The sequence below is a fragment of the Hibiscus syriacus genome, unplaced genomic scaffold, assembly GCF_006381635.1.
Source record: "Hibiscus syriacus cultivar Baekdansim isolate YM2019G1 unplaced genomic scaffold, ASM638163v2 tig00116958_pilon, whole genome shotgun sequence".
Classification (NCBI taxonomy): domain Eukaryota; kingdom Viridiplantae; phylum Streptophyta; class Magnoliopsida; order Malvales; family Malvaceae; genus Hibiscus; species Hibiscus syriacus.
This window is the reverse complement of record NW_024063484.1, coordinates 27,629-55,282: the sequence shown is the minus strand read 5'-3', so window position 1 is coordinate 55,282 and position 27,654 is coordinate 27,629. Positions and strand designations below refer to the sequence as shown.

The following is a 27,654-nucleotide window of genomic DNA, read 5'->3' as shown; positions in this document are numbered from 1 at the left end:
TATCTCCAAATAATATACTTTTCAGATTGCATTGTCTATTTGTCTTACTATTTCCAGCAAGAGCAGCTGATCTCTGAAAATGTTTATTGTGCTTTTAGAATCTTATTGTTGACAGATTACAAAAGAAACTGTTGAAAGTGCTTGATTCGGGCATATTTATACCCTATAATCCTAGCTGAAGGATCTTTATTCTCTAATTAGAGTCTTAGCCACAGTGAAATGCTCACTTTACCCATAAAATGCCCCCAAAAGATTAAGCTTTCACCTTTGGCTTGCATAAAAAAGCAAATCTACTAAGATTTGACACAAATGGTGATGCTTACACGTGGTGTAATTACGACCAAGCTTAGCCCCATGTGTAAGGAATCACCAAATGATTCCATCACAAAGTTTTACCTATTAGACAAGGCCTATAATCCACGTACCCCAAAGAGACAGCACAAGGGAAAAGTACAATCCCTACTTTCATGCATGGTATGGATTCTCGCTCTACTTTGTATCCATTGCGAATAATGCCATGTCCTACATTTAATTTATAATATTAAATCAAATGTTGAAAAGACAAAACTAATAGTTATAGTGAAACAATGATTCTGCGTATATTATCAGCGTTTCTTCAATAAAATAGCTGCAAAGTGGTTCTAAATAGTGGCGCTTGTTGAAATAACAGAACCACATTTGTAAATTACATAGTATTATTTATAATATGGATAGTGATAATACATTCCCAGGTAATTGATGTCTTTCACATTTTCTTGATGTTTGTCTCTTCGTTTTCGAGAAGTTGTTCAAGCAATTTATCATCAAAATACTCTATTTCGAGAACTTGTTTTGACGATAACGAAGAAGAAGAAGAAGCGACGTCGGACGAAGCATAATAAGCATAAGTAGAACCCATGGGATACTCCTCCGGGAAGTTAAGAATTGCTAAGTGACCCCTCATGGCATAGGCCGCTCTATCATAAGCTCGAGCAGCATCCTCAGCCGTGTTAAAAGTGCCCAACCAAACACGAGCACCGTGCCTGTTCGAGTCTCGAATCTCCGCCGCTAACTTGCCCCAAGGCCGCCGTCGTACTCCTCGATATCGAGTTGTCTCTCCTCCTCCGCGCTCCTTGCCTTTACAACTATCCTCCATGGCCAAAACTAAAACCCGTTAACATGTACTGAAAACCTTTTGCATGGGTGGGGTGAGTGGAAAACTGGAAATAGCATTTTATAAGGATGAAAAGAGAAGAAAGTACACATTTTGGGTCTTAAAATTAAACACATGGCTGTTGGCAGTTGCTGAACAATAACTTAGTTTTCTGTGCAATGTATCTGGATGGTCAAGCTGATGGCTATGGAGTTTTTACAATCTTTTCCTTTTCAAAAGTTTCACTTTTTCATATGTTTTTTTTTTAGTTTATAGTATATGTTAGGGATGAGTTGAATAACATAAATTTATGTCATCTCATTACACGTGTCATGGTTTTCAACGACTTCAAGTAGTTAAATCTCATTTGGAGTTAAGTTTACCCTTAATCTTTTTAAAAGAAAAATAATAAGTTTGTAATATAATAAATAGTCAAGTGATTATTTTATAATTTTTAATAATTTAAAGACTATTTTATAAATTTTATTAATCAAACAATTTAAGGAAACAGCACCTATAACATAAGGAACATTTGTGTGTACCCTTAACTTAAAGCTGCTTTAATCTGAAAAGCAAGTATTCCTAAGTTAACCCAAAACTCTTTATACTTGGCATCACTCTCGTCATAATATTACCACTTCAAATTGTTTGGTTCAAACGGCCAACCAAACACACGTAACCTAAAAGGGGAAAAAAAAGTTATAGCTTGTAACGTGCCAAAAATATACAAGTGCAAAAGGTTTAAATATATCAAATATATTACCTTAGTCTCTTCTCTCTGTTTTTTTCCTTTAAAGTTTGTATTGTTTTCTATAAATCAAAATAGTTTTTTCTCTAATTGTATTTAGTCGGCGACAATATCTATTTTAATATTGATGGTCGACAGTCGATTTCTTTTTTCTTTGTTTCTTTTTATATTTTTTTAATAAGATTAATTCTACTTTTGTGATACGTTTTTCATCTTCTTCCTCAGACATTTGGTCGTTCCTTTTATTTTATGTTTTCTCAAGATTGGATTTGACGATGCCACAACTGATTAAGATGTCACTTATTTATAATATTGTTGATTTTCCTTGCTACGGTCCCTAAAATTAAATTTAGATACATATTTTACATTTATAAATAATTTCTCACAATATTTAACTCTAATTTGCGATGATCTTTTAATAACTTAACCCATTTTTGTGATTTATTTACTGATGAAGTCAAATTTATCCATATTTATTTTTTGTTTGAGTCTTTTAGGTAGATTTTTAATTTTTTTCTATGTATGGTTTTTATATGGTCTAAAACAGCTAGTTTCAATATTATAAAAAAAATATCCAAATTATGTATTTAATTTGCAATAATAGTTGTAAAATAACATTGTAATTTTGGATATTTTCACTTTTTAATAAGACTAGTGGATTTAATTAAAAAAATTGTATCATATATGAATCAATTTAGCTAAAACCTACAACTGCGTAAATGATCTATAATTTATATACCGGCAGTAAAAAACTCTTCTGGGGATAAAATAACATGCACCATGATTTCATAATTAAAAATCCCATGTAAAATGGGCAAAATAAAGCATTAGAATAGAAACCAAAATATTAAAATTCTTTCCCAAACTCAATGAATCAACGTGAACTTAACTTAGAAGTTGACAGTATCAAAGTAACATGCCCTCTTTCTTTCCCTAATTTTGAATAACAAAGCATACGAAAAATAGATCAGGATTGACCAACGTAGACAGTGAAATCGAATACACCCTTGGCCTACCAGATGTTCCTCCTTCAAACTGTTTTGGTTTTCGGAGCCTTTTTCTTGAGTTGTCTCCTGGGCAATGAGTTCTTCATCCCAATGAAGAAGAGTAATGCCCCAAGCAGAGCCAAGTTCTAAGTGAAGGGTATTTAGTTAGAAACATCAAAATTTTCATCACTAGAATTGGAAGGGAGAAGTGGAGACAGCAATCAACCCTTACTCCTTTATGAAAAATGAATACCGTCACCAACTAACCTGTGAGAACTTTGAAAAGAGTTGGCTGAATTCTTTCTTTTCTGTGTCATAGTTGTAGAAGTCATACAATATAGGAGTAACAATGACCTGCTGCAGAGCCTACAAGAAAAGAATAAAGCTTTTATCAGTTGACCTGGTTCATAATTGAACTACTAATGCACAATAACGCACAAGGCCAGAAAACAAACCAGAAGATAAGCTCCAATAGTGCTTCCAAAGATAAAAAGGAGACCCCCAACACCCTTGAAGGCTACAGCAGCAGCAACTAGATACTTAATCTGTAAATAACAACCCAAGAGTTATGACATAAGAAAAACCAGATACGCTTATCTCTCTCTGTGGCAAAATAAGGGAATTCTTACATCAAATGCCGGCACTTCCAACCCCGTATGAGATGTCAAACTTTTTGAGAAGACATTGAATTTCGGTTTGAGTGCCCTAGCTGATTGCCCTCCATCAACACTAAATTCATTGAACCTATACACATGAACGTATAACATGAGAGTAAAGAAAAGCAAGACAGAACTTGTGGTAGTTCAGAATTAAGCGTAGAAAAAGGCTCCGTTGTGATTGCAAAAGACAAAACCCAAATCTGCAGGTCTTTAATACATATGTTTCAGCTAATGTAAAGTTTATGGGAAGAAATGTATGTGCTGACAAAATATTTCCTCCAACACAATGATCATGCTAAAAATTTACACCATAGCCTTTGCAATACACCAACTTAGGTAAGTAGAATTATGGAATATCATTCTACAGACCAACAATTCAACTTTAAAGTCCTACAAGAGAACTGTGAACAATTTTCATGGATTTCGTTAAGCAAATTGATTTCGTTACAAACACACGCGCACAAACAGACATACACATGACATATAGTATCTCTAACACGCCCGATCAGCAATACAATTTAAATTTTGTACTCTCAATGAACTAAATCTTCACACAAAGCTAGCAACTTTGCTAAAGCAACAAGATCTGTTGTCGACAGTTAATCATCAATTTTCTTAAACGAGAGAGAACATTAAATCATTGTAAATTAATGTTTAAATAAACTAACTCCTAAACTGCATTCAGATCTAAATTATTCCTCTTCTTCTTCTTCTTTTTCTCAAGAACCAAGCAGTTTCCATTAAACAGAAGAAAGAATAAAGTAGCAGAAGTGAGGCTTACTCTTGCCAAGCAGAAAGGATGAACACTAAGGCGAAAAGAACCCTTCCGACGAAAGAAATTAACGCCATTTTCTTGAATTGAAAATCCAAGAGGAAAAGAACTACCAATCAAAGAAAAATAAATCGAGACAAAAAAATCAGAGAGAAACGAATCTATAAAAGCTATAGCCGACGATTATTATAAAGAAAGAGAGATCAGTGAGTAAACAGAACGTTGGAGTGCGAGTAGGCACACTGACTTTATACTCGCGGAATTAGAAATGGGACACGTCTATTTCACCAATCAGATCCGTTTATTTTTAACTCGGAAGGCGAGTGATTTGACGTGGACGCTAGTAGAAAGCGAGTTGAGTTCCTTTTTCTGGTTTGATCTAATTATTTTAGATTGGCCACGGAAATATCCTTGTAGTTTGGTGTAATTTACGGTCGTTGCCATGAGTGTTTTTTAACTTTTTAAAATACTTCATTTTGCCGCCGGTCCATCTTGTGGAAATTTGAATGTGAATTGGATCGTTAAAGTTGAAAGGTCAAATTATTGTTTTGGTGTTTTCTTTTTGGTAAAATATTTTGGTGTTTTTATTATGATTTATAAGATCTTATTATTATATTTTAATTTTACATAATTTAATATTTTATTGTTGTAGTGTCATTAATTAGACAGTTCAACCATTATACACTGATATCTATTTTAATTAAAATACTGACATAATTTTTAACATAAACTAAACGTTAAGCATAATTTTGATATTAAATTAAAACTTGAACTAAATGTTAGGGATAATTTTGAAACTAAAAGTAATATTTTAGGTATTAAATGTGTAGTTTATCTTTTTTTAATAGAAAGGGTTGTGTTAATTTTTATTTATTAAAGTAAACTATGCATTTAATAATCCAACTATCACTTTGATCTCGTTTTGGTCATTCAATTATTTTTTCAAAATCATACCTAATGTCACTTTTTTGTTTTATTTGGGGTCACCCTCCATTTGAAAATAAACATAACTGCTGACGTAAATTTTTTTATTTTGTTTAATGATGATGTGATATTATTTTATGATAAAGCATCATCGTCATCATTAATCTTTGAATGATGAGTGGTCAAAACTTAATCAAAATGTAACATTAGATATGATTTAAAAAAAAGTTGAGTGACTAAAACGGAATTAAAGTGATAGTTAGGTGACTAAATAACATATTTTATCTTTTTATTATTATATAACCTAACTATTGATATTATAAGAATAAAACAATTAAATTATTTTGAATTAAAGTATTTGATTAAATTTTTTATTTGAATATATAAGAGGACAAAAGGTATGGTTTGACTGAATTAAAAATGTTTAATTTGGTATAGTTGTGAATAATTAATGTGGTTTTTTTATTAGTTTAAGTTAATTACAAGGTAACATTTATTTGAAAGATTTTTAATCATTTAACAATGAATGTTTAAATATCTTTACAAATGATGTGCTTGAACTTAAGACCTCTAATAATAACAATAACTTTTTTAATCACTAAATTTGTTTGATTTGTACTAATTAATACGTTTTTTTACAGGAAAGAATAATTAATGTTTTCATCTTGAAGTTGTCATTTGATACGTATCTGGAAACTAGGGATGATTGGTTAGGTGCATGTAAAATTGATTCGAATTGAAAATTTAAATTTTTTATTAGATTGATATTAAAATATTTGATTCAAATTGATTTAGATTTGTAATTTTATAGTCTCGACTAACAAATTTTAAATTTGAGTTGATTTATAAAATAAGACTAGGATAATTTGAGCAGATATGAAGAAATATATATGTAAATTGTATATGATTGTAGAAAATCGTTTAAGTTGAAATCAATTAATATCATAACATTAAAAACAGCTACAATTAAATTTAAATAGAGACTCGAACAACTCAACTCGACTCGAATATGATAAACTTGACTAAAAGAATTATAATAAAATTTAAATTATAAAATAAGATTCATCAACTCAGATAACTCAAAAAGTTTTTATTCAATTCGACTCAATCAATACACCCTTTATGATTGGTCCATTTTTTCCGGTGAACAATGAGAACGTAATTTGAGCTGCCACAGCACATGCAAATTTAATGGGATTTTAAAAGAAGAAAAACGAAGGGAAAAAGAAGTTTGATAAAAGCAGTAGAGATTTGTCAAAGAAACCCTCTCTTCAACAAATAATAATCAAAGAAAGGGTAAATTACATCAGTAGTCACAAATCTATTTTTTGTTTCTTATTTTGGTCATCAAATTAATTTATTAATCAAAACATCACTAAAATTATTTTTTCTATTTTAATCATCGATGTTAAATATTTAACAGAAAGTTGAAATAAATTTACTGTTCACGTCATTTTTTCCGAATTAGAACTCAGATATTATTTTTGTATTACTTTTATTTGAACTAATTAGATAATGACACATGTCCTAATTAAGAGATACACAATGATGTGAAAATTCAAAAGATAAAAAAAATTATGTCAGTGTTGCTGCTAAATATTTAACGATTAATAATGAAAATAAAAAATATAATATCAATAACATTTTTACTAAAAACTTTAATTTGATGACCAAAATAAAAAGAAACAACAAATTAATGACTACATATAAAGTTTAGCCTATAAAAAATAATGTGAAGAAATGAATTTGAAAATGAGGAGTTGCTTCACACGTTTCTTATCATGACGCCATGCCTCACTTTTTTATTCAATAATTTAGAAGTTGGCTTATTACTTTTTAAGGCGACTGCCCTGGCACGTTCAGATAACAACTCAAATAAATCGAACATCACACATAATTAATGCACATCGCATCTCTTTCAATATTACACGTGTTTTAAGGTTTTTCGTTTTGATTATTAATATTTAAATATTTTTTATTTTAATAAGTACGAGTTTTTTTATTATTGTGGTTGTTGTTGTTTTTGTCTTCTTGGTTTTAAAATTTTGTCTTGATTAATTTTGACCGACTTACGTCACACATTTAATTTTGATAGATGAGTCTCCTAACAAGAATCTTTTACGTACACAAAGACTTAAACCTAAACTCTTACTTAAACGGAATCAAGTTGTTTTAATCCAAATCTTGTGTGAATATGAACTGTTGAGGGTGTGCAAGAAATGCTAAAATATGATCTTTACAAATATTTCCAATCAATCTGAAATTGGATAAAAACCACATGTCCTAATTCTATGTATATTTTTTTCTAATCAAATATTTTTGTGCGCATTAGTGAACAACAACCTCTGTGATTAAATACAGCTGAGGTATGCGAGGTTATTGATGTTGTCTGCTATGATACATCTGAAAATACTAATACTTGGACGGTATCCTCTATGTTAAATCAAAATATTTCAATAAAATAGATATTAAATTTGTTTTTAAAAGATAAAAGAAAATGAATTGAAAATTCTAGGTCTAATGATTGTTGACAACGGCCAGTGGCAGTAACCATCGATGGAGGATGACGGGGACTCTAATCGAATTCATAGGTTAAATGATATTTTATTTAAATTTTAAATATTAAATTGATATTTTATCTTTAAATTAATATTTTGTCTAAAACTTATAATTTAAATAAAAAAATTTACTAACATGTCACGTTGTTAAGTTAACTATATTTAACACCCAATAACCAAAGCATTCTAAAACAATAATGTAAATGTATTAATGTTATTTTTAAAATTTAATGAAAAAAATGAACCCTTGCGGAAAAAAGCTTATAATGTAAAAATTAGTTCTTAATGTTTATTTGAATGATCATTTTAATTTTAATTTTAATTTTTTTAATTATTAACAACACATATCTTGTTGATATAACTGCTTGAATTAAAAACTTCAAGAGAAAATAATATTCTTTTTAACTACTTAAATTACTTGATGAGTTGAATATGATACTCATATCTACATTTATACTTAGGGGGCGTTTGGTTCATGAAATTTAACATTATTTCCGAGAATAAGATTACCGGAATGTTACATTACTTTACACATTATTGAGAATGTTACATTATTGTGTTTGGTTTGTTTGACAATAATGTATGATTACAGTGTTTGGTTAAAGGAATAAAAAATTATTGGAATGCATATTTTACTAAATTGTCCTTATGATATTTTTTTGACAAGTTGAATTCCAAATATTCAAATGAAAATCTTTATATAAAAATTCATATAAAATATATTATTGTATTATTTTCAATTTATATATTTTTATTAAATTTCAATTCATAAAATTTATATATTTTTTACAAAATTTAAAAGATAAATGGGTAGATTAAAAGAGTAAATATACCATATATTCTTTCAATCTTAATTAATATTTAAAAAGTTGTGATAATTTGTGAAAATAAAATTTTTAAATAAATTTGTGAAAACAACATACTATAGCTTTTGAAATAAAAATAATGGTATTTTTGAAATAAATCTTTTGTTTCAAAGGTATTTTAGTCTAAGTTGAAGGAAAACAAAAAATACATAAGCAAAGCATGTAATTAGCATTCCCGATAAAAGGAGTAAAAATTTTAATTTGAGGAATATTTTATTATTCCCCTATCGGGAATCTTTCCCATCCAAACGTGGGTATTACAATCTGGAAAAAAAATTCCCACCAGGAATCCTCAATTCCATGATCTAAACACCCCCTTAAAGTGAGAAAGGCGTAATTAATCTATAACTCCAAACCCAAAAGTAAAAAGAATTAAAATAGTAAATGTGTCGTGAAGAATCGGTCTTGATTCATTTTATTCGGATTTATCTCACCTCAATATCTTCAATAACTCTTTCCCTTTTAGTTTATTAATAATTTAAGAAAAATAACTTAATTTAATACTAAAAAAATATGAAAATAGATACAATCAAAAATGTAAGAAAAAACATAACAATTTGTATTAAGCACGACTGAAAATGTGACATTATTTATAATATTTTAATTTTGAACCATTATAAAGTAAAAAAATTTAATATAATCAAGAAAATCATAATATATAAGTATCAATACTTAATTACAAGTATTGATATTTGTTGTGAAATAAGTATTGATACTTGTCTGTAAGTATTAATACTTGAACAACCCATGGTGGTATATTAATAATGAATTTAAAATAATAACGAGTCAATTTAGAAAAAAAATTGACAAAAAAGTCAATAAAGGACAATTTAAGTAGGACGGAGGGAGTAATATTTTAGATTATAACTAAGTATCGAACTCAGTTTCAAGTATTGATACATTTCGTAAAATAAGTATCAAACCACATTTAACATTTTAAGTTACAATCGAAAATATTACCAAATATATAACATTTTAAGATTAGACTGTATAATATTTTAGGTTGTAACTAAGTATCGATATTTAGTAACAAGTATTGATACTTGTCATGAAATAACTATTGAACTACATTTAACATTTTACGTTACAATCGAAAATGTTACCTAAGATATAAAATTTTAAGTTGGAGTGGATAACACTTTAGGTTGTAACTAAGTATCAATACTTAGTTACAAGTATTGATACTTGTCATAAAATAAGTATTGAACCGCATTTAACATTTTAGGTTACAACATTGTTGAAAACATTTTGATGTTTCGATATAACAAATTAAATTAAAAGAATTTTAATTTTGAAAATGATTTTTCTAAGCATATTCGATATATTAAATCAAATATCAAAATATTACTCGAAGTATTTCAAAGCTCATTTTAAATCCTTACTAAAGTGTAAAATTAAGTTTTAATCTTAAAATAATTTCAAAACAATTTTACAAAGTATTTCGAACCGTTTCAAAGCAAAAAATTACAGTTTGTCCAGAGGAAACCGATTCCCCCATGAATGGTTTTGCTCCGAGAAATTCCAGTATGCTCGGAGGGAACCGATTCCCCTCAGGGGGTATCGATTCCCCCCACTGTTCAACGGTCGAATATTTGAATTTTACACTTAGGGAACCGATTCCCCCTACGTTCCAAGCAGAAATATTAATTGTTTTCACACTTAAACGACTCTAATAACTTCATTAATGATCCCCAATGTTCAGAAGTGATTCAAGGTGTATTTAAACAAGCTTAGAAGCCATTGATCAACAACAAGAAACATCAAGCAACTAGAATCAAGAGAGAATCAAAGAGAAAGCATCAAACCTCAAGTTTGAGCATTTCAAGCCTATTTTTCATTCAATATTCATTTTGCTTTCAAGAACACTTATTGTGCTCAATTATATTTATTATTGAGTGTTCTTTCTTTGTTCTAGAATTGTGCAAACATCTTACCTTGTGAGGTTTTCTTGTAAGTTTGCGAAATTTGTAATCTTCTTTTTGAGAAAGTGTGTTATCAAGAATTGGGGTATAATTCTTGAGGGAGTTGTAAGGTTATCTCTTTGGCCTCAAAAGAAAGAATAAATTAGTGAATTTGTTGGAAAATACTTAGTGTGAATAGCTAAGGTAGTGGATGTAGACTTTGTTGAGAAAATCGAACCACTGTAAATCGTTGTGCAATTACTTTCAATTTTCTGCAAAAGCTTCCACCAAAATTTTAATTGCCAATTCAACCCCTCTTGGCCGATTTCATCGATCGATTAACTCAACAATTGACATCAGAGCCTAACTCATTTGAAGGTTTAATTGCCTCTTGAGTCGATTCGGGAAGAGTTACATCGATAATCAAAGTCATCAATGGCCTCTACATCAAACTTCGACTCTGGTCTCGATTCGATGCCCGTCAACAAGCCTCCTTTCTTCAATGGGGCTAACTATGCCTATTGGAAAAATAGGATGATGTACTTCATTCAAGCAAGTGACATGGGAGCATGGAATGCCGTATAAGAAGGATACATCAAGCCTATCACTCATCCAAGATTGTGGAGTGAAGGAGAGACAAGAATGTTCCAGCTCAACTCCAAAGCCATCCATATCATATTTTGTGCTCTTGGACCAGATAAATACGGAAGAATTTCATCTTGTACAACCGCCAAAGAAATATGGGACAAACTTCAAGTCACTCATGAAGGTACAAATGAGGTAAAGAAATCTAAAATTAGTATTCTAACGCATAGCTATGAAAATTTCATGATGAAACCAAATAAAGATATCAAAGCTATGAAGGATAGATTTTCAACGATTGTCAATGGTCTCAAATCATATGGAGAGATCATTTCAAATGAAAAGCTTGTGAGGAAGTTAGTCTACTTCCTTTTAAAATCGTGGCAATCAAAGAAGACGGCAATCATCGAGTCTAAGGACCTAACGTCCTTAACTCTTGAAGAATTAATCGGTTCCCTTCTCACTCATGAAATGATGCTTGAAGATGAAGTGGACCTCGATAAGATTGACGAGACACCAAAGGAGAATGAGAAGAAGAAAAACATTGGAGTTACTCTCAAATCCACAAAAAGATGAGAGTGAGAAAGTTGATGATGCCCAACCGAGGAAGAAAATTCAAACGTCATGAAGGCTTCAAAACTGAATCGAATGAGAAAGACCCGATCATTTGCTATGAATACAAAAAGCTGGGGCATGTCAAATATGATTGCCCACAATTGAAGAAAAAGGGTCAATCCAAAAAGAAGCACAAGGCTCATGTAGCTACATGGAGCGATAAAGAAGGTTCTGATGAAGAGGAACAAGAAGTTGCAAACTTGTGCTTGATGGCTATCGGGGAAGATTATAAGGTAACCTCTAACTCATTCGATTTGGATGAATTATCTTATGATGAGTTATTAGAGGATTATAATGGGTTGGCTTCAGATTATAAGACTCTATTTTCAAAATACAAAAATGATATTTCAAAATTGAAAAACGAAAATAGTCTTATATCCAAGACCAACAATGAGCTTGAAAGTAAGATCAAAGAATTGCAAATCAAAATTAATGATTTTGAAAAGAAAAATACTGATTTGCATAACTTACTTTCAAAAGTTCATGATTATCATCAAAAGAAGATTGATGATCTTAAAACTTCTTTTAATGAGGTTGGAATAAAAAGTTTTGAAAATGGTGAGAATTCAAAATCCAACTTTGTTAAGAAAAGTTTTAGAAGCTACAATCATAGAAGTCCTCAACGAACCTTGAATGGTAAAATTATTAGGAGTATATGGGTTCCTAAAGAATTCATTACTACTAAAGATAAGGATGTTCTTCATAAATGGATACCAAATGGGACAAGGATTTTAGAAACTAATGAATATGGACCCAAAAGAATTTGGGTACCAAAAATTAGAAATTAATCTATGTTTGTAGGAAAAGGAGCATTGCTACAAGGCATGGGAAACAAATCCAAATTCATGGTACCTTGATAGTGGATGCTCGAGACACATGACCGGAGACAAAAGCCGGTTCATAAAGCTTAACGCCAAAAATGGAGGAGAATTGACTTTTGGTGATAATTCAAAATGTCACATTGAAGGTATTGGTACTATAGGTAATACCTCTTCCATACAAATTAAAAAAGTGTTATATGTGAATGGATTAAAGCATAATCTATTGAGTATTAGTCAATTATACGATAAGGGATTCAATGTCATGTTTGAAATTAATGGTTGTAAAGTCATTGACATTGCATCTAATCGGGTTATGCTTGTTGGTCATAGAATAGGAAACATATACATGGTGCATTTAGATTCTATTAATATGACTAATTTGTGCATAGTTGCTAAGGATGAGCATGATAGTTGGTTATGGCATAGAAGACTAGGACATGCTAGCATGAGTGTTTTGCAACGGTTAGTTCAAGGAGAATTGGTTCGAGGGCTGCCTAAACTAAAATTTGATAATGATAAAATCTGTGATGCTTGTGCTAAAGGAAAACAAAAGAGAGTTTCTTTTAAATCTATTAATGATGTGTCAACTAGTAGAGTATTACAATTGATCCATATAGTTCTTTTTGGGCCAACTAGGACTACTAGCTTGGTTGGAAAACAATATGCATTTGTCTTGGTAGATGACTATTCTATATATACTTGGGTTCTATTCTTAAGTACTAAAGATGAAGCATTAGAAAATTTCATCACATTTTCAAAAGTAATCCAAAACGAAAAAGGTTACTCTATCACTAGTGTTAGAAGTGATCATGGCACTAAATTTGAAAATCTTGGATTTAATGAGTTTTGTAATTTTAATGGTATTAGCCATAATTTTTCAGCACCTAGAACCCCTCAATAAAATGGAGTTGTTGAGAGGAAAAATCAAACTTTAGAAGAAATGGCTAGAACCATGCTTTGTGAAAATAATTTGCCAAAATATTTTTGGGCGGAAGCCACAAATACCGCTTTTTATATTGTAAATCAAGTAATGATTAGGCCAATTTTAAAGAAAACTCCATATGAAAATTTCAAAAATAAAAAGCCTAACATTAGTTATTTTCATCCTTTTGGATGTAAATGGTTTGTTTTAAACAATGGTAAAGAAAACATTGGCAAATTTGATGCTAAATGTGATGAAGGAATTTTTCTTGGTTATTCCTTAAATTCTAAAGCTTATTGAGTATTTAATAAAAGAACTTTAGTTGTATAAAAGTCTATACATGTTATTTTCGATGATAATCTCCTTCCGAGGAAGAATTCTTGTGTTAATGATGATGTAGGTATTATAAATACAAATGACGTTAGACAAGACGTTGGAGAATCATCATCAAATGAAGAAACGAAAGATGAGAAAACTCATGATCCTCTCGAGAATCCAACCATTGAAGAAAGGGAAGTATCTTATCCAAGAGAGTACAATTATGTCAAGGATTGTGAGATTATAGGTGATCCATCCAAAGGGGTAACAACTCGATCTTCTCTTAGAAATATTTGTAATTATGTTGCATTTATTTCATGCATAGAGCCTAAGAATATTAAAGAAGCATTAAATGATGAACATTGGATTATGGCTATGCAAGAAGAGTTAAATCAATTTGAGAGAAGTAAAGTATGAACATTAGTTGAAAGGCCTAGTAATATATCTACTGTAGGTACTAGATGGGTATTTAGGAATAAGCTTGATGAGAGTGGTAATATAGTGAGAAACAATGCTAGACTTGTTGCTCAAGGGTATACTCAAGAAGAGGGCATAGACTATGATGAAACATACGCTCCCGTAGCTAGGATGGAAGCAATTAGAATGTTATTAGCATTTGCATGTTTTCACGAATTTAAATTATATCAAATGGATGTTAAAAGTGCATTTTAAATGGTTTTATAAAAAAATAAGTGTATGTGGAACAACCTCCAAGTTTTGAAGATTCAAAATTCCCGGATCATGTTCTTAAATTGACAAAAGCACTTTATGGTTTAAAACAAGCTCCTAGAGCTTGGTATGAAAGATTGTTAAATTTTTTAATTGAAAAAGGTTTTTCAAAAGGGAAGGTTGACACTACATTGTTTTTAAAGCATAAAGGTAAAGATTTATTAGTAGTTCAAATTTATGTTGATGATATAATATTTGCTTCTACTAATGATGTTCTTTGCCAAGAATTTTCTAAGCTAATGCAAAGTGAATTCGAAATGAGCATGATGGGGGAACTCTTATTTTTCTTGGGACTCCAAATCAAGCAAAGAAAAGATGGCATCTTCATCAATCAAGCTAAGTACGTCAAAGATATGCTCAAGAAATTTGGACTGGAAAATGGCAAGCCTCATGACACTCCAATGAGCTCTTCAACAAAGCTTGACTTAGATGAAGGAGGTAAATGTGTAGATGTTAAATTATATAGGTCAATGATTGGATCTTTACTTTATCTAACTGCAAGTAGACCATACATTATGTTTAGTGTTTGCTTATGTGCTAGATTTCAATCATGCCCTAAGGAATCACATTTACTAGCTGTTAAGAGAATCTTTAGATACCTTAAGGACACTCATAGTTTAGGACTTTGGTATCCTAGAGACTCTAGCTTTAGCTTGCATGCCTTTTCTGATGCGGATTATGGAGAATGCAAATTAGATAGAAAAAGCACCTCCGGTACTTGCCAATTCCTTGGAAATATGTTGATTTCTTGGTTTTCAAAGAAACAAAATTGTGTTGCATTATCTACCACTGAAGCGGAATACATTTCAGCCGGTAGTTGTTGTGCACAAGTTTTATGGATGAAACAATAACTTTTTGATTATGGAATTGAAGTAGGTACTACTCCTATTAAGTGTGACAATACTAGTTCTATTTGTCTCACTAAAAATCCCATCCAATACTCTAGAACTAAGCACATTGAAATAAGAAATCACTTCATTAGAGACCATGTCACTAAGGAAGATGTAGTTCTAGAATTTGTTGATACTTTGCATCAATTAGCGGATATCTTTACAAAGCCTTTAGACAAGGAAAGATTTTGGACACTTAGGAGAGAATTAGGTTTGAACAACCTATCTTCACTTAGTGTTTAAAATAATTTTAGCACTTTTAAGACTAAATGAAAAATGCTTATAATAGTAATTTTTGATTGCATTCATTGCTATTAGTTAGGGGGAGTTTATGATTCTTGATGAAAATTAACTTTATGTTCAAATATAGTTTAAAGATTAATTTGATTGTTTTAACATGATTAATTTTCAATATATGAGTTGCCAATACCACTAGAGAAAATTAATTTAGCATTTTGTGTGTTTAAAATCGGATTTTAGCATTTTTGGTGCAGAGGGAATCGATACCCCCCTTGAAGGGGAACGATTCCCCCTAGGGGAATTGATACCCCATGAGGGTTCTGGTTTTATCGGGCAGAACCCTTATATTTTGCTCAAACTCTATATTTTTCTTCCTTTGCCGCCTATCACTCTCTTCATCTCTCAAATCTCCACTTTGCCTCAAAACAAGATTTTTAATCGGAATTCTCTTCAAATATCATCTCCTAAACCTGCTAGCATCATTAAAATCGTGCAAACAACATCAAAATCCACTCAATCTCATCTTTCAAGGTAAATTTTTCTAAACTCTCAATTTTATTGATTTTGAATATAGGACTAGTTTCAATTAGTTCTAGATAGAAATAATGATCGGGCATTGATTATTAGTGTTTAGAAACTAAAATTTTACAACTAATTTCATCAAAATCTCACAAATTTTCTATTAATTTTTGAATTTTCGAAATAAAAAAACGAAAATCATTAATTAATTTTAAAATTTATGCTTTTTTATGTAGTTATGTTATTTACATGTAAACTATACATACTATGGTTTATCAAACATTATTTTCAATAGTTTTTCAAAACTTTGCCCATTAGGATTTTATTTTAACCTTGAAATATTGAGAACTCAATTGAGTTTTGGGATTGATTGAATTGCATACATGTGTTTTCTAAATTGCGGTTATCCATTCTATTCCGATTTCCTAAACCATGTCCAATCCTAAACATGCTAGGTTATCATCTAGTTGCTCAAACCGTCAATCCAACCCACCTTCAAATCCTCCACCTATCTCTCCAATTCTTAATCCTAATCCCATTGATCCAAAATTGACTATCCAAAACTCGTGCTTCAATCATCATGGTCTTAGAAATCATCGTTTTTTGTATTATCAATATTTTGACTCTTACAAAATTAGGGAAGAACGTATCCCATCTCTTCAGGCTATGATTGATATCAATTTTAGATATCTCCCTCTCCTGCGAGAGTGGAAATTTGATAAACTTTGTAACCTTGAACCTCAAGTCTTTCATCAACTTGTTCGTATCTTTTATTCTAATGCTGTTTGTATTAAAAATCAAGCTGAAACCAAAACAATAGCAACTCGTTCTTATCTTCTAGGACAATACTTTCATCTTGATTCAGCTTACATTGCTAATGCATTAGGATTAGATAATGATGGTTTATCTAATGAAAAACAAATTTTAGGTTCTCGTTATAAAAGAAGGGATAATGCGAGTGTCTTAGATCTTCATGACCGTTTTCTTCATCTAATGATCACTTGGTGGTTTCGACCATCCGGAGGTCGTTACTCTACTCTTCGTGCTTTAGATCTTTGGTGGTTACATTGTTTCCAAAACAATATTAAAATAAATCTTCCTGAGATTATTTTTGCTGAAATTGTTGAAACCGTAAACCAAGTTCCAAATAAGAAACTTTGTTCTTTTCTAGTTTACGGTTGCATTCTGAGTAATCTATTTTCTAAAGTCGGGCTTAGAGTTGGTCTAGATGCCTCTTTTCCCCTAAAGAAACAAATCAATATCCTTTCCTTAACGAGATCGGGATGGATTAAGGATAAGCAAACTGGTGAATGGGTTCGAAGCACTGAGCATACTCCGGAAGCTAGTTCTTCACAAGCTCCACCGGCAGCTGACGACGATCCTGATCTTGAACAATTAATGCGAGATATCGATGAAGCCGAAGATGAGCCTGAGCAGCCCGAGGAGCAAGCATAACAAACGGATCCAATGCCTCCATATTTTCAATCTTTTATGGAGACGTTCGATTTCTGATATGCTACCATAGATTCGCGCTTTACTTCTATAGAGTCTCATTTATCCACAATGGGAGCTCAACAATTGGAAATTCTCCAAAAGATGCGTGCAAACAATGAAGCAACCAACGCTCGTATTAATACACTCACTCATGAAATGACAGCTATGCGAGCTCATTTCCCTCATCCCGATCCTCCTACGGATGCTTGAACTTTGATTTGCTTTGCTTGTTTGGATTGAACTTGGATATTTGCATTATTCTTAAAACATTTTGAATGCTTTTGGATTGTTTATTTTTGGTTGTTCGAACTTATGTTTAATACATTTGATTTAGATTTCGTGTTTATTTTGCATCTTTAGACATATATGGCCAATTATCTATTACATGTTTATGAATATTGATTATGAAACTAATGGCTAACCTCTCTTTTGATTGTGATCTTAGCAGCTTAAGCTTTATATTAATAAATCAATTGGCTTACGTTTTTCAAAATTCTTGTTTAAAATGTTTTTATAGGGTCTTTTTTATTTAACAAAAAGGGGGAGAAAGTGTTAAAGTAAGGGGAGTAATATTTTTCAAAATCAAAATTCATTTTGAAATTAGAAAATCTTAAAATGTTTTGTTATATCAAAAAGGGGGATATTGTTGAAAACATTTTGATGTTTCGATATAACAAATTAAATTAAAAGAATTTTAATTTTGAAAATGATTTTTCTAAGCATATTCGATATATTAAATCGAATATCAAAATATTTCTCAAAGTATTTCAAAGTTTATTTTAAATCCTTACTAAAGTGTAAAATTAAGTTTTAATCTTAAAATAATTTCAAAACAATTTTACAAAGTATTTCGAACCGTTTCAAAGCCAAAAATTACAGTTTGTCCAGAGGGAACCGATTCCCCCCCAAGGGGTACCGATTCCTCCTGAATGGTTTTGCTCTGAGAAATTCCAGTATGCTCGGAGGGAACCGATTCGCCTCAGGGGGTATCGATTCCCCCCACTGTTCAACGGTCGAATATTTGAATTTTACACTTAGGGAACCGATTCCCCAGGAGGGGGTACCGATTCCCCCCACGCTCCAAGCAGAAATATTAATTGTTTTCACACTTAAACGGCGCCAATAACTTCATTAATGATCCCCAACGTTCAGAAGTGATTCAAGGTGTATTTAAACAAGCTTAGAAGCCATTGATCAACAACAAGAAACATCAAGCAACTAGAATCAAGAGAGAATCAAAGAGAAATCATCAAACCTCAAGTTTGAGCATTTCAAGCCTATTTTTCATTCAATATTCATTTTGCTTTTAAGAACACTTATTGTGCTCAATTATATTTATTCTTGAGTGTTCTTTCTTTGTTCTAGAATTGTGCAAACATCTTACATTGTGAGGTTTTCTTGTAAGTTTGCGAAATTTGTAATATTCTCTTTGAGAAAGAGTGTTCTCAAGAATTGGGGTATAATTCTTGAGGGAGTTGTAAGGTTATCTCTTTGGCCTCAAAAGAAAGAACAAATTAGTGAATTTGTTGGAAAATCCTTAGTGTGGATAGCTAAGGTATTGGATGTAGACTTTGTTGAGAAAGTTGAACCACTATAAATCGCTATGCAATTACTTTCAATTTTCTGCAAAAGCTTCCACCAAAATTTTAATTGCCAATTCACCCCCCTCTTGGCCAATTCCATCGATCGATTAACTCAACAAACCTCATAAATATAATTGTGAAATTCTAGTCGATCTAGAATACTTAAACACAAAAATCTCATAATTTTCTTACTTAATCTCCCAAAACCGGATTTTCACCTATGAGCTTATTTTGTTATCGTCCTATTATTTTCCTAAATCAATTTGATAAACTTTGGTTACATTATGAGTCGAAAGCGAATTTGTTACAAAAATTTATAACAAATCTAATCTCAACCTAGTTTCTTATTGACTGCTAACATTCATGGGCGCAATCGAATTTCTTACTACGATTAACAATATATTCAGCTTTTAGCTTATTTTGTTACCATCCTTATTTTGATGAACTCATTGCTAAACTCTAGTAACATTTTTGGTAGAAACAAAATTTGTTAAAGCAACTTATAACAAGCCCAATCTCAACTTACTTTTTTTTATTGAACACTAACAATCATGGGCTCAACCATATTTCTTATCACGATTGATAATATTTCCAGTTTCCAACTTATTTTATTATCGTCTTTATTTTGATAAACCCATTTATTAAACATTGATAACATTTTTGGTCGAATCCAGATTTATTAAAGCAACTTATAATAAACCCGATCTCAACTTACTTTCTTATCGAACGCTAACAATTATAGGCGTAACCAAATTTCTTACCACGATTGATAACATTTTCAACTTTCAACTTATTTTTGTTATCGTCCTTATTACTTTGAATCATATATCATCTGGATTCCATGTAAATTTTCCAGATATCGAAGTAAGAATCATTTTGCATATGATGTAACAAACTTTATTATTATTTTGTTATATTAAGTTTATGTTTGTTTGATTTGCTCCAAGTTTACTTTCATTTCTGATATGGAGACCTTTTTACACAGGTTAGACAATTAGTTGCAACTGCCATCGTTTTGAAAGGACTTGGTGCTATTTTATTTGTACTTGGTCATGGATTGGGAGCATTGTTCCTGGTTAGAATTTCATCTCTTTTCAGTTTTTATTTTGATTACATTCAAAGTTAAGAAGGATTTCGAAACTTCACTTTGCAGTTTCTTCTGATTCTGTTTTCATGTCTCCTTTAATGGTCATATCTTTTTCCATAGTTTGTCTACTTGCTGGTTAGCACTCCGCTTCTCTATGACTTCTTCAATTATAGTCCAGACGAGCCCCAATACAATGTTCTGCTCGGAGATTTCTTGCAGGTGTTTACAAATGCATACCTAAAGTTGTGTACCTAGGCATTATGATGCGAGTACTTCACTGATCTTTCTCTTTTAATCAATCACAGGGTGTTTAACCTTTTTCCATGAATGATCCTTATATGAATTAAAGTGTCTAGTTTCAATATTATAGGAAAATATCCAAATTATGTATTCAGTTCACGATGATAGTTGTAAACTCTTATTGTAATTTTGAACATTTTTACTTTTTTTTAATAATACTAGCAGTTTTTATTTAAAAAAATATTTATAAAATACTTTTAGGATTAATTATCAATTAATAATAATATTATATGTAATTTAAACTTATACAATTGTGTATTTATAATTTATATAACCAAACAGGACAATAATATGAATTAGGATATAATTGCATTAGAATTTTCAAATATGTATACGTAATTAGAATTTCAAATAATTACATGAGATTATAAATAATAAGATGGTGATTTTATTAATTTTTATACAATGACAATGTAATATTCAAACACACTCTTAATATACAACTTAAACTAAAAAATTAAATTGTATGTACGTATATATATTAAAGTTTAATTTGATTCGGTATTCAAATATCATGGTTAGGATTGGTAGAATATGCAACCAGTACGGACAGTTTACAGTGCTCTTTTTTTTTTATCGGAAATAAGATTTTATTAAAGATTAAAATATATAATCCTAAACCTAGGTTATAAGTTTCATTAAAAAAAATTAAACCTAATGAAGAAAACGAGTATTCTCCAAATATGGCATCCGCCGATCCCGGTGTTTGATGGACTGGTCCCATCCCGGTGGCAAATGGCATCCGCCGATCAGTCTTTACTTGGCATGAGAAATGGAGATGGTGAAAGTTACCCATACTACAGCCCAGAGTATCCGAATATGGCATGTGGCATCAATGACCACCGTATTCCGACCTTCGAATGGGCACTGAAAATAGGTAAACAGTGGAGTTTGTCTACAATTTTGAATGTTGCTTCTCTGATATAATAATTGATTCGAGGAAAATTGGATGGGGTCTAAGATTTGGAGTGAGTTTGTATTTTTCCCCCCCAAAGGAAAACATTTTGTAAAGGGTGTTCTTACGGCTGCCTTCTTTTTCTAGTTTTTATTAATCTTATTTTATATTTCTTTTAAGTAGTTCTTTGTTCCTGTTTAACGTATTTCTTTCCTTGAATGTTTTAAACAAGTGATTTCATCAGATAATATCATATTAGGTGTAATAATATGGTACATAGGTTTATATTGTGTTTTTTATTATTATGGGATGATCAGAATATATTATTTAATTAAGATATTTTTTAATCATAAACAATGCATATATTCTACAAATATAGTTCCTTAAACATACGATCTCAAGGAATGACAATATTCCTTTAAATCACTGAGGTAGTTTTAAATTTATAGGTTCAAAACTAGTCAATGAAATATTTAGACTTTTTTTTTATCTAATTGTACAGATGTGACATGATAATATTTTAATATTTTTTCAGTAATTTTATTAATTTTATTTATCTAATAAAAGGGTAACATGTGTCAACATAACTTGCAAAGTCTAGGACTAGTACTCACGTCTACCGGTTTGAACAGGACGAAGCTTAACCATTGGGTCAAATGAGGTTTTTGATACATTCGAGTCTTTCTAAACGAATTTTGATAGGCACCAGTAATCTTGTTTTTTTCTTGGATGATGTCCTGAATGCCATTTCTCCTTGGTCTTTGTCCAATTCTGGAAGCATATTATAAAATTTTGTGACATGATTGGTGATGACAAATAATAAAATTAGAAACCTTATTGCGCACTTACAAAATCCTCGCGAAACTCTCCAAGGAAAATTAAAGAAGTCACTCTACTCGTGCTTAGCACACACGAATTTCACTTTCACCCCCTTCTAATCTCTCAATTCTCTTTATCTTTTACCGCTCGATTCTCTTGTCCAAGTCTTTGAATAGAACTCACTCAAAACTTGTCAAACTTGTCTTTGTCGGCTGTAAACTCGAGGTTAAGATAGGGTACAATATAGCTGATATGGTATGCTTAGAAGAAATAGATGAATAGAAAAGGGGTTAACTTGCACGAAACAACTCACTTGTTCGAGCCAATCAAACCTGATTTCTTCTTTAAGCCTGGTTGTTTGCTTTGCACTTCATTAAACCCTTATTGTATTCTTTTCTTTTCTAAAATATTTTTTTTCTGTATTGAATCCTCTCTTTAGATGTTGAGGAATTTTTTCTCTTTCTTTTTCGTTTTGCACAAAAAACTTAAATTCACAAAGGATAGACACTTGATTCAACCAAAAACCTCTTATTACAATATAATAGAAGGACTCTTGGAAGAATGTTGTCCAAGATGTTTCTAATTGTTGTCCCGATCTTGAATGCAAGTAAGTCGAAGCCTCGTAACACTTGTTTTGATATGAAATGAAAAAATAGGCTAGGTTTTAAGTAAGGTAGGCGTGTAGGGTGATAAGGATTATATGAAAGAAAGAAGTAAAGGATAGTATGCTTTGGATATATGTTTGGGCCATATAGGACTTGTTTAGGAAGATTGTGAAGGAATGATGATTAAAAGGATGATTAAGATGGGTATAGATGATGGTGATGTTAAGGAAGATTTAAGATCAAAGTAGAACCAATACTATAAAAGAGTATTAATTCAAACCTTATAAGATCTTTAATCTAAGGACTATGACACTCTAATTAGAAAATCAGTAATCAATAATATCGAGAAATAGGGGTTGACCACAAGCAATGCTTGATAAGTCAAGAAGTTCAAACAAGAATGTTGAAAAGGCACCCTTAAAGGGTGAATAAATGGTCGACCATAGGTGAAAAGAAAGGAGCATCTTTGAACCAACATGGTGCTAAGTGATGAATCATCTTCCTTCATGTGTTTAGTGATGAATCATCTTCCTTCATGTTTTGTTGCTCATTTCTCTTGTTGAAAAGGGTCTTGTTTTGCTTGTACCTTTCATGAAATACCATCTTTATGAAGGGACATATATGGAGAATCATGTCCCTTGAATTGGTTTCTTTTCATGAAAAGGTGTGATTAAACATCGTGACCTTTAGAAACACCTTTGAGATGAAAATGTGTCTCTTTTACCTGCACCTTTTTGGAGTGAAAAAGCATAACTTCTGGAAACACTTTTTGGTGAAAAGACGTGACTTTTGAAGGCATCTTTTTGGAATAAAGAGGCATGACCTTTAGAGGGCCTTTTGGAGTGAGGAGACATGACTTTTGAGGGCACCGTTTTGTGAAAAGACATGACTCTTGAAGGCATCCTTTGCTGAAGCATCATGACTCTCGGAAAAACATCATTTGGTGAAGCAAAATGACTCTTAGAAAGGTATCATTTGGTGAAGCAACATAACTCTTCTCATTAAAGTGCACAATCCTTCGTTACATCATGTAATCGTTGGAGTGAAGAGATGTATCATTTCCCTTGCTAGCCGTTGGAATGAAGAGATGACTCTTCTCCCTTATAGCCGTTGGTAGCATAAAGAAGCATGACCTTTGGTTTGAAATTTGCACCTTTTATTTATCTTCTAGCAGTTGGAATGGTAAGGCACCTTTTAATCAACATAAACAACTATATAATATAAAGTAAGGGTAAATTACTAATTTAGTAATTGAACTTTATTTTCTCTCATATTTCATTCATTGTATTTTAGATCTTTTCAATTTTATCATTGAACTTAATATATTGGGTTTTTTGTCACTCAGATGTTTTTCTCATGAATGGCTTTATAAATGAATTGTTATATAAATGCAAAATGATGTTGTTTTGGTGATTTTTTTTAAAACGACGTTGTTTTAACGTTATTAACTATTTAACGTTGCAGTGACAAAAAATTTCAATGTATTAAGTTCAGTGAAATAGAAAACTTTTAAGTTCAGTGAGAAAAATAGGGGAGAGAGTAAAATTTAATGATGAAATTTGTAATTTACCCATAAAGTAAAGAACATAATATATATATATATATATATATATAGGAATGCACACCTAACCTAAGCAACATGCATCATATATATATATATGAAATGTATAACATAAGAAAGAATATTCAACCTAATATGCAACATATAATATAAGCAATAAATAAAGATGTGAAACTATATGTTATGTTATATATATATATATATATATAATATGCAATTCATAGCATATAATAAATGTAAATACATCATGATAGATTAATATGTAATATGCTATGACATGTATATTTGAACTTATACTAAGATGCTTATGTGTGCTCATAAATGAATATAATGCATATATGATATAATATAAGATAGAATTAAGAAGAATTCACTCTACTTTTACCCTTAACATCTTAAAAGGTGAAAGCAAAAATTTGATAAGTTATTTGCTAGACTGGATCACATCACGTCTCTTATGAAATTAGCTTTTTGACTAATATTGAATCGAGACCACTGGGACACAGTGGTGCGTGCTAAGTATGGAATAATTGATCCTACCCCGGCTAATATATCAAGGAGGGGAATGCTATAGGCTTTGGAAGGGTTTCACGTTGATTTGGGAGGAGGTTCAAGAGGGTTTGGTATGGAATTTAGGGAGCGGTGCCACGTTAGACTTTTGGCGAGACCGTTGGCTGAGTAATGTTGGTCTCTTGTGGGACATACGTAATCTCGATGGGGTGGTGGAGGATCGTAGGTGGCGGTCAGTTCCATGGTTAATGCCAATGGTGAATGGGATTGGGAGCAATTTAAGCACTCTATCCTCGATATTGTTTTGTCGTCTTTTGCGACTGTCAAGACTCCTTTGCGGTTGGATGGTCCGGACACACTGGGCTTGTTATGGGATTTTAACAGGAGGTTTATGTTGTAGAGTGCGTATAAAAAAATGAGAGAACATTGGCACTGAACCAACAACGCATATGTAGAGTTTAATCTCCAAGTATCGAAGGTTGCCTCAGGTGCATTTGTTATTATGACTAATCTGCCAGTGACGGATCTTAACAAATGAGGAGCGAATTCGGCGGCATGTGGCAGATTTTACAAGTTGTGTTGGTTGTGGTGAGGGGGGCGGATTTTTTTTTTTTTACTTTATTCAATTTTAATATTATATAAATTAAAGAAACGTCACTATTTCAAAAACAAAATTTATTTTAGGAGTGCTCAAGCCAAAGATTTATAATGTTTAATGATACAATTTCTTTAAAAGCAAAGTAGTTACATCCAAAAGAGTATATTGCACATAATCTTATATATAGATCAGAAGTAGCTTCTTTCCTTCCAGAAACCTCGAAGGAACTGCCTAAAACCGTTTTTATCTCTCTTCACTCATCTTTAGACTTCAAGAAAACCCAATCTCAAACAATTTCTCAAATAAACTGAGAAGGTATTCATGGCGACGTATGAACAAGAAGATAATCCCATGGATCAGTTCCCAATAGATTCAAGCTCTTACAAGATCACCGATGAAATCGCTGTTGGTGTCAGTGCTGTAGTTTACAAAGCCGTTTGTGTTCCCATGGATTCAACTATTGTTGCCATTAAAGCCATTGATCGTGACAAGTGCACCAACGATTTCGACAATCTTGGACGCACAATGTCGCTTGTTTCGCACCCCAACATGCTCCGTGCTCATTGTTCCTTCACCGTCGACCACCATCTCTGGGTGGTTATGCCCTACATGTCCACCGGTTCTTTACATTCCATCCTCTCATCTTCTTTCCCTGATGGCATACCAGAGCAATACATGGCATTATTCTCAAGGAAACCCTCAATGCGTTGTCGTATCTTCACAAAGGAGGGCATATACACGGAGATGTGAAGGCTGGTAATATCTTGTTGGACTCTAACGGATGCGTTAAGCTTGCCGACTTCGGAGCTTCGGCCACGGTTTACATGCCGAAAGCTCCATTTCTGAACTGGGAGGCGCCGGAGATGATCAAATCACATGAAGTTTCCAGTTTTGAAACCGATATATGGTGTTTCGGTATAACTGCTCTTGTCTCGACCAAGACGTTTTCAGAGGCTTTTGAGGATATGGTTACTTCCTGTCTCGATAAAGATCCTTCAAAGCGACCCTCGGCGGATGAGCTTTTGAAACATCCATTCTTTGAGGGTTGCAAAGATACTTCTGAGTTTCTTGTGGAGCATTTGTTGCATGGATTGCCTAGTGTTGAAGAAAGGTTTAGGGCAAGCAAGATTGTTCAAGCCGACGGTCAAGATTGTTCAACATCTGATGATCATAAGCTCCTTAGGCTTATGATGTCGTTGTTGATGGATAGTGCAGAGAACTTCGACGATGACGACAAGTCCGAGCTTGGCTCCGGTGAGTCGTCACAGGCCGGATTGGAAGGCACTGAGGGGCATGATGAAAACAATTGAGACTATAAGGGTGTTGTTTTCTTGCTTATTAGAATCTGTTGTTTGTTTTGTTCAGAACTGATCTGATTTGTATGCATAATTCTTTGTGGGTTGATATGACCAACTAATGTCCTTTCAATTTTCCAAGTTTTGAAATCGAAGGAGGAGGTTAAGGGATTATTTTGTCCATTAATCTCATTTAGGCCTTAGTTCCAATGGTTCAATTTTAGTATTCCAAATATAATCAAATAAATTAAAATATTAATTATATATGTCGTTCTTGTCATCTTTCTAGTTAGATGACGTCATTTTTGTCATCAAGATCGCGATTTGTAGCATCGAGTTTGTCTAGGGCTGCGTCGATTGGCTCCTATTTCTGTGGATTTTCATGAGGTTATTGGTCGTCGGGTGAAGGTTTGATGGCGACAAATGACAACGACTAACATGGGTGTAGGGATTGAAATTAAAGTTTTTAAAATTTTAAGGCTTTTTTAAAAAACATTTCAAAAATTTTGGGTTTTTAAAATATAATTTTATTTTTTATTTTAAATAAAATTTTTTAAAATTATATGAACATGACACATGTCATTTGATAAGGCTTTTTAACGACGACTACAGACGAGATACCTAAAGTGGTAACGTCAATAAGGTTAAGCATACGAACTAATAAAAAAAGTTTAAGTTCTACTTTGAAAAAAAATATAATTTGATAACTTATTTCTCTATTAAGT

The 27,654-nt window shown here is 31.8% G+C and overlaps 1 protein-coding gene, 1 long non-coding RNA gene and 2 pseudogenes across 3 annotated transcripts; 2 read left to right on the top strand and 2 right to left on the bottom strand.

Moving 5' to 3' along the window:
* Positions 1-695: 695 nt before the first annotated feature.
* Positions 696-1,164, bottom strand: LOC120189581 (annotated as a pseudogene).
* A 1,543-nt stretch (positions 1,165-2,707) lies between these two features.
* Positions 2,708-4,486, bottom strand: LOC120189543. The gene is made up of 5 exons (XM_039192802.1): positions 4,307-4,486; positions 3,496-3,610; positions 3,322-3,411; positions 3,134-3,232; positions 2,708-3,012 (listed from the first exon to the last, which is right to left on the bottom strand). The coding sequence occupies exons 1-5, from the start codon at positions 4,372-4,374 to the stop codon at positions 2,911-2,913; spliced, it is 474 nt and encodes a 157-aa protein (XP_039048733.1). The 5' UTR covers positions 4,375-4,486; the 3' UTR covers positions 2,708-2,910.
* A 15,598-nt stretch (positions 4,487-20,084) lies between these two features.
* Positions 20,085-20,570, top strand: LOC120189505. 2 transcript variants are annotated; one of them, XR_005522530.1, is made up of 3 exons: positions 20,085-20,123; positions 20,231-20,334; positions 20,467-20,570. It is a non-coding gene; the product is annotated as an uncharacterized LOC120189505 (long non-coding RNA). The 2 variants fall into 2 exon arrangements; XR_005522529.1 differs by having other exon boundaries at positions 20,096-20,123; positions 20,245-20,334.
* A 5,385-nt stretch (positions 20,571-25,955) lies between these two features.
* LOC120189580 lies at positions 25,956-26,944 on the top strand (annotated as a pseudogene).
* Positions 26,945-27,654: the final 710 nt, after the last annotated feature.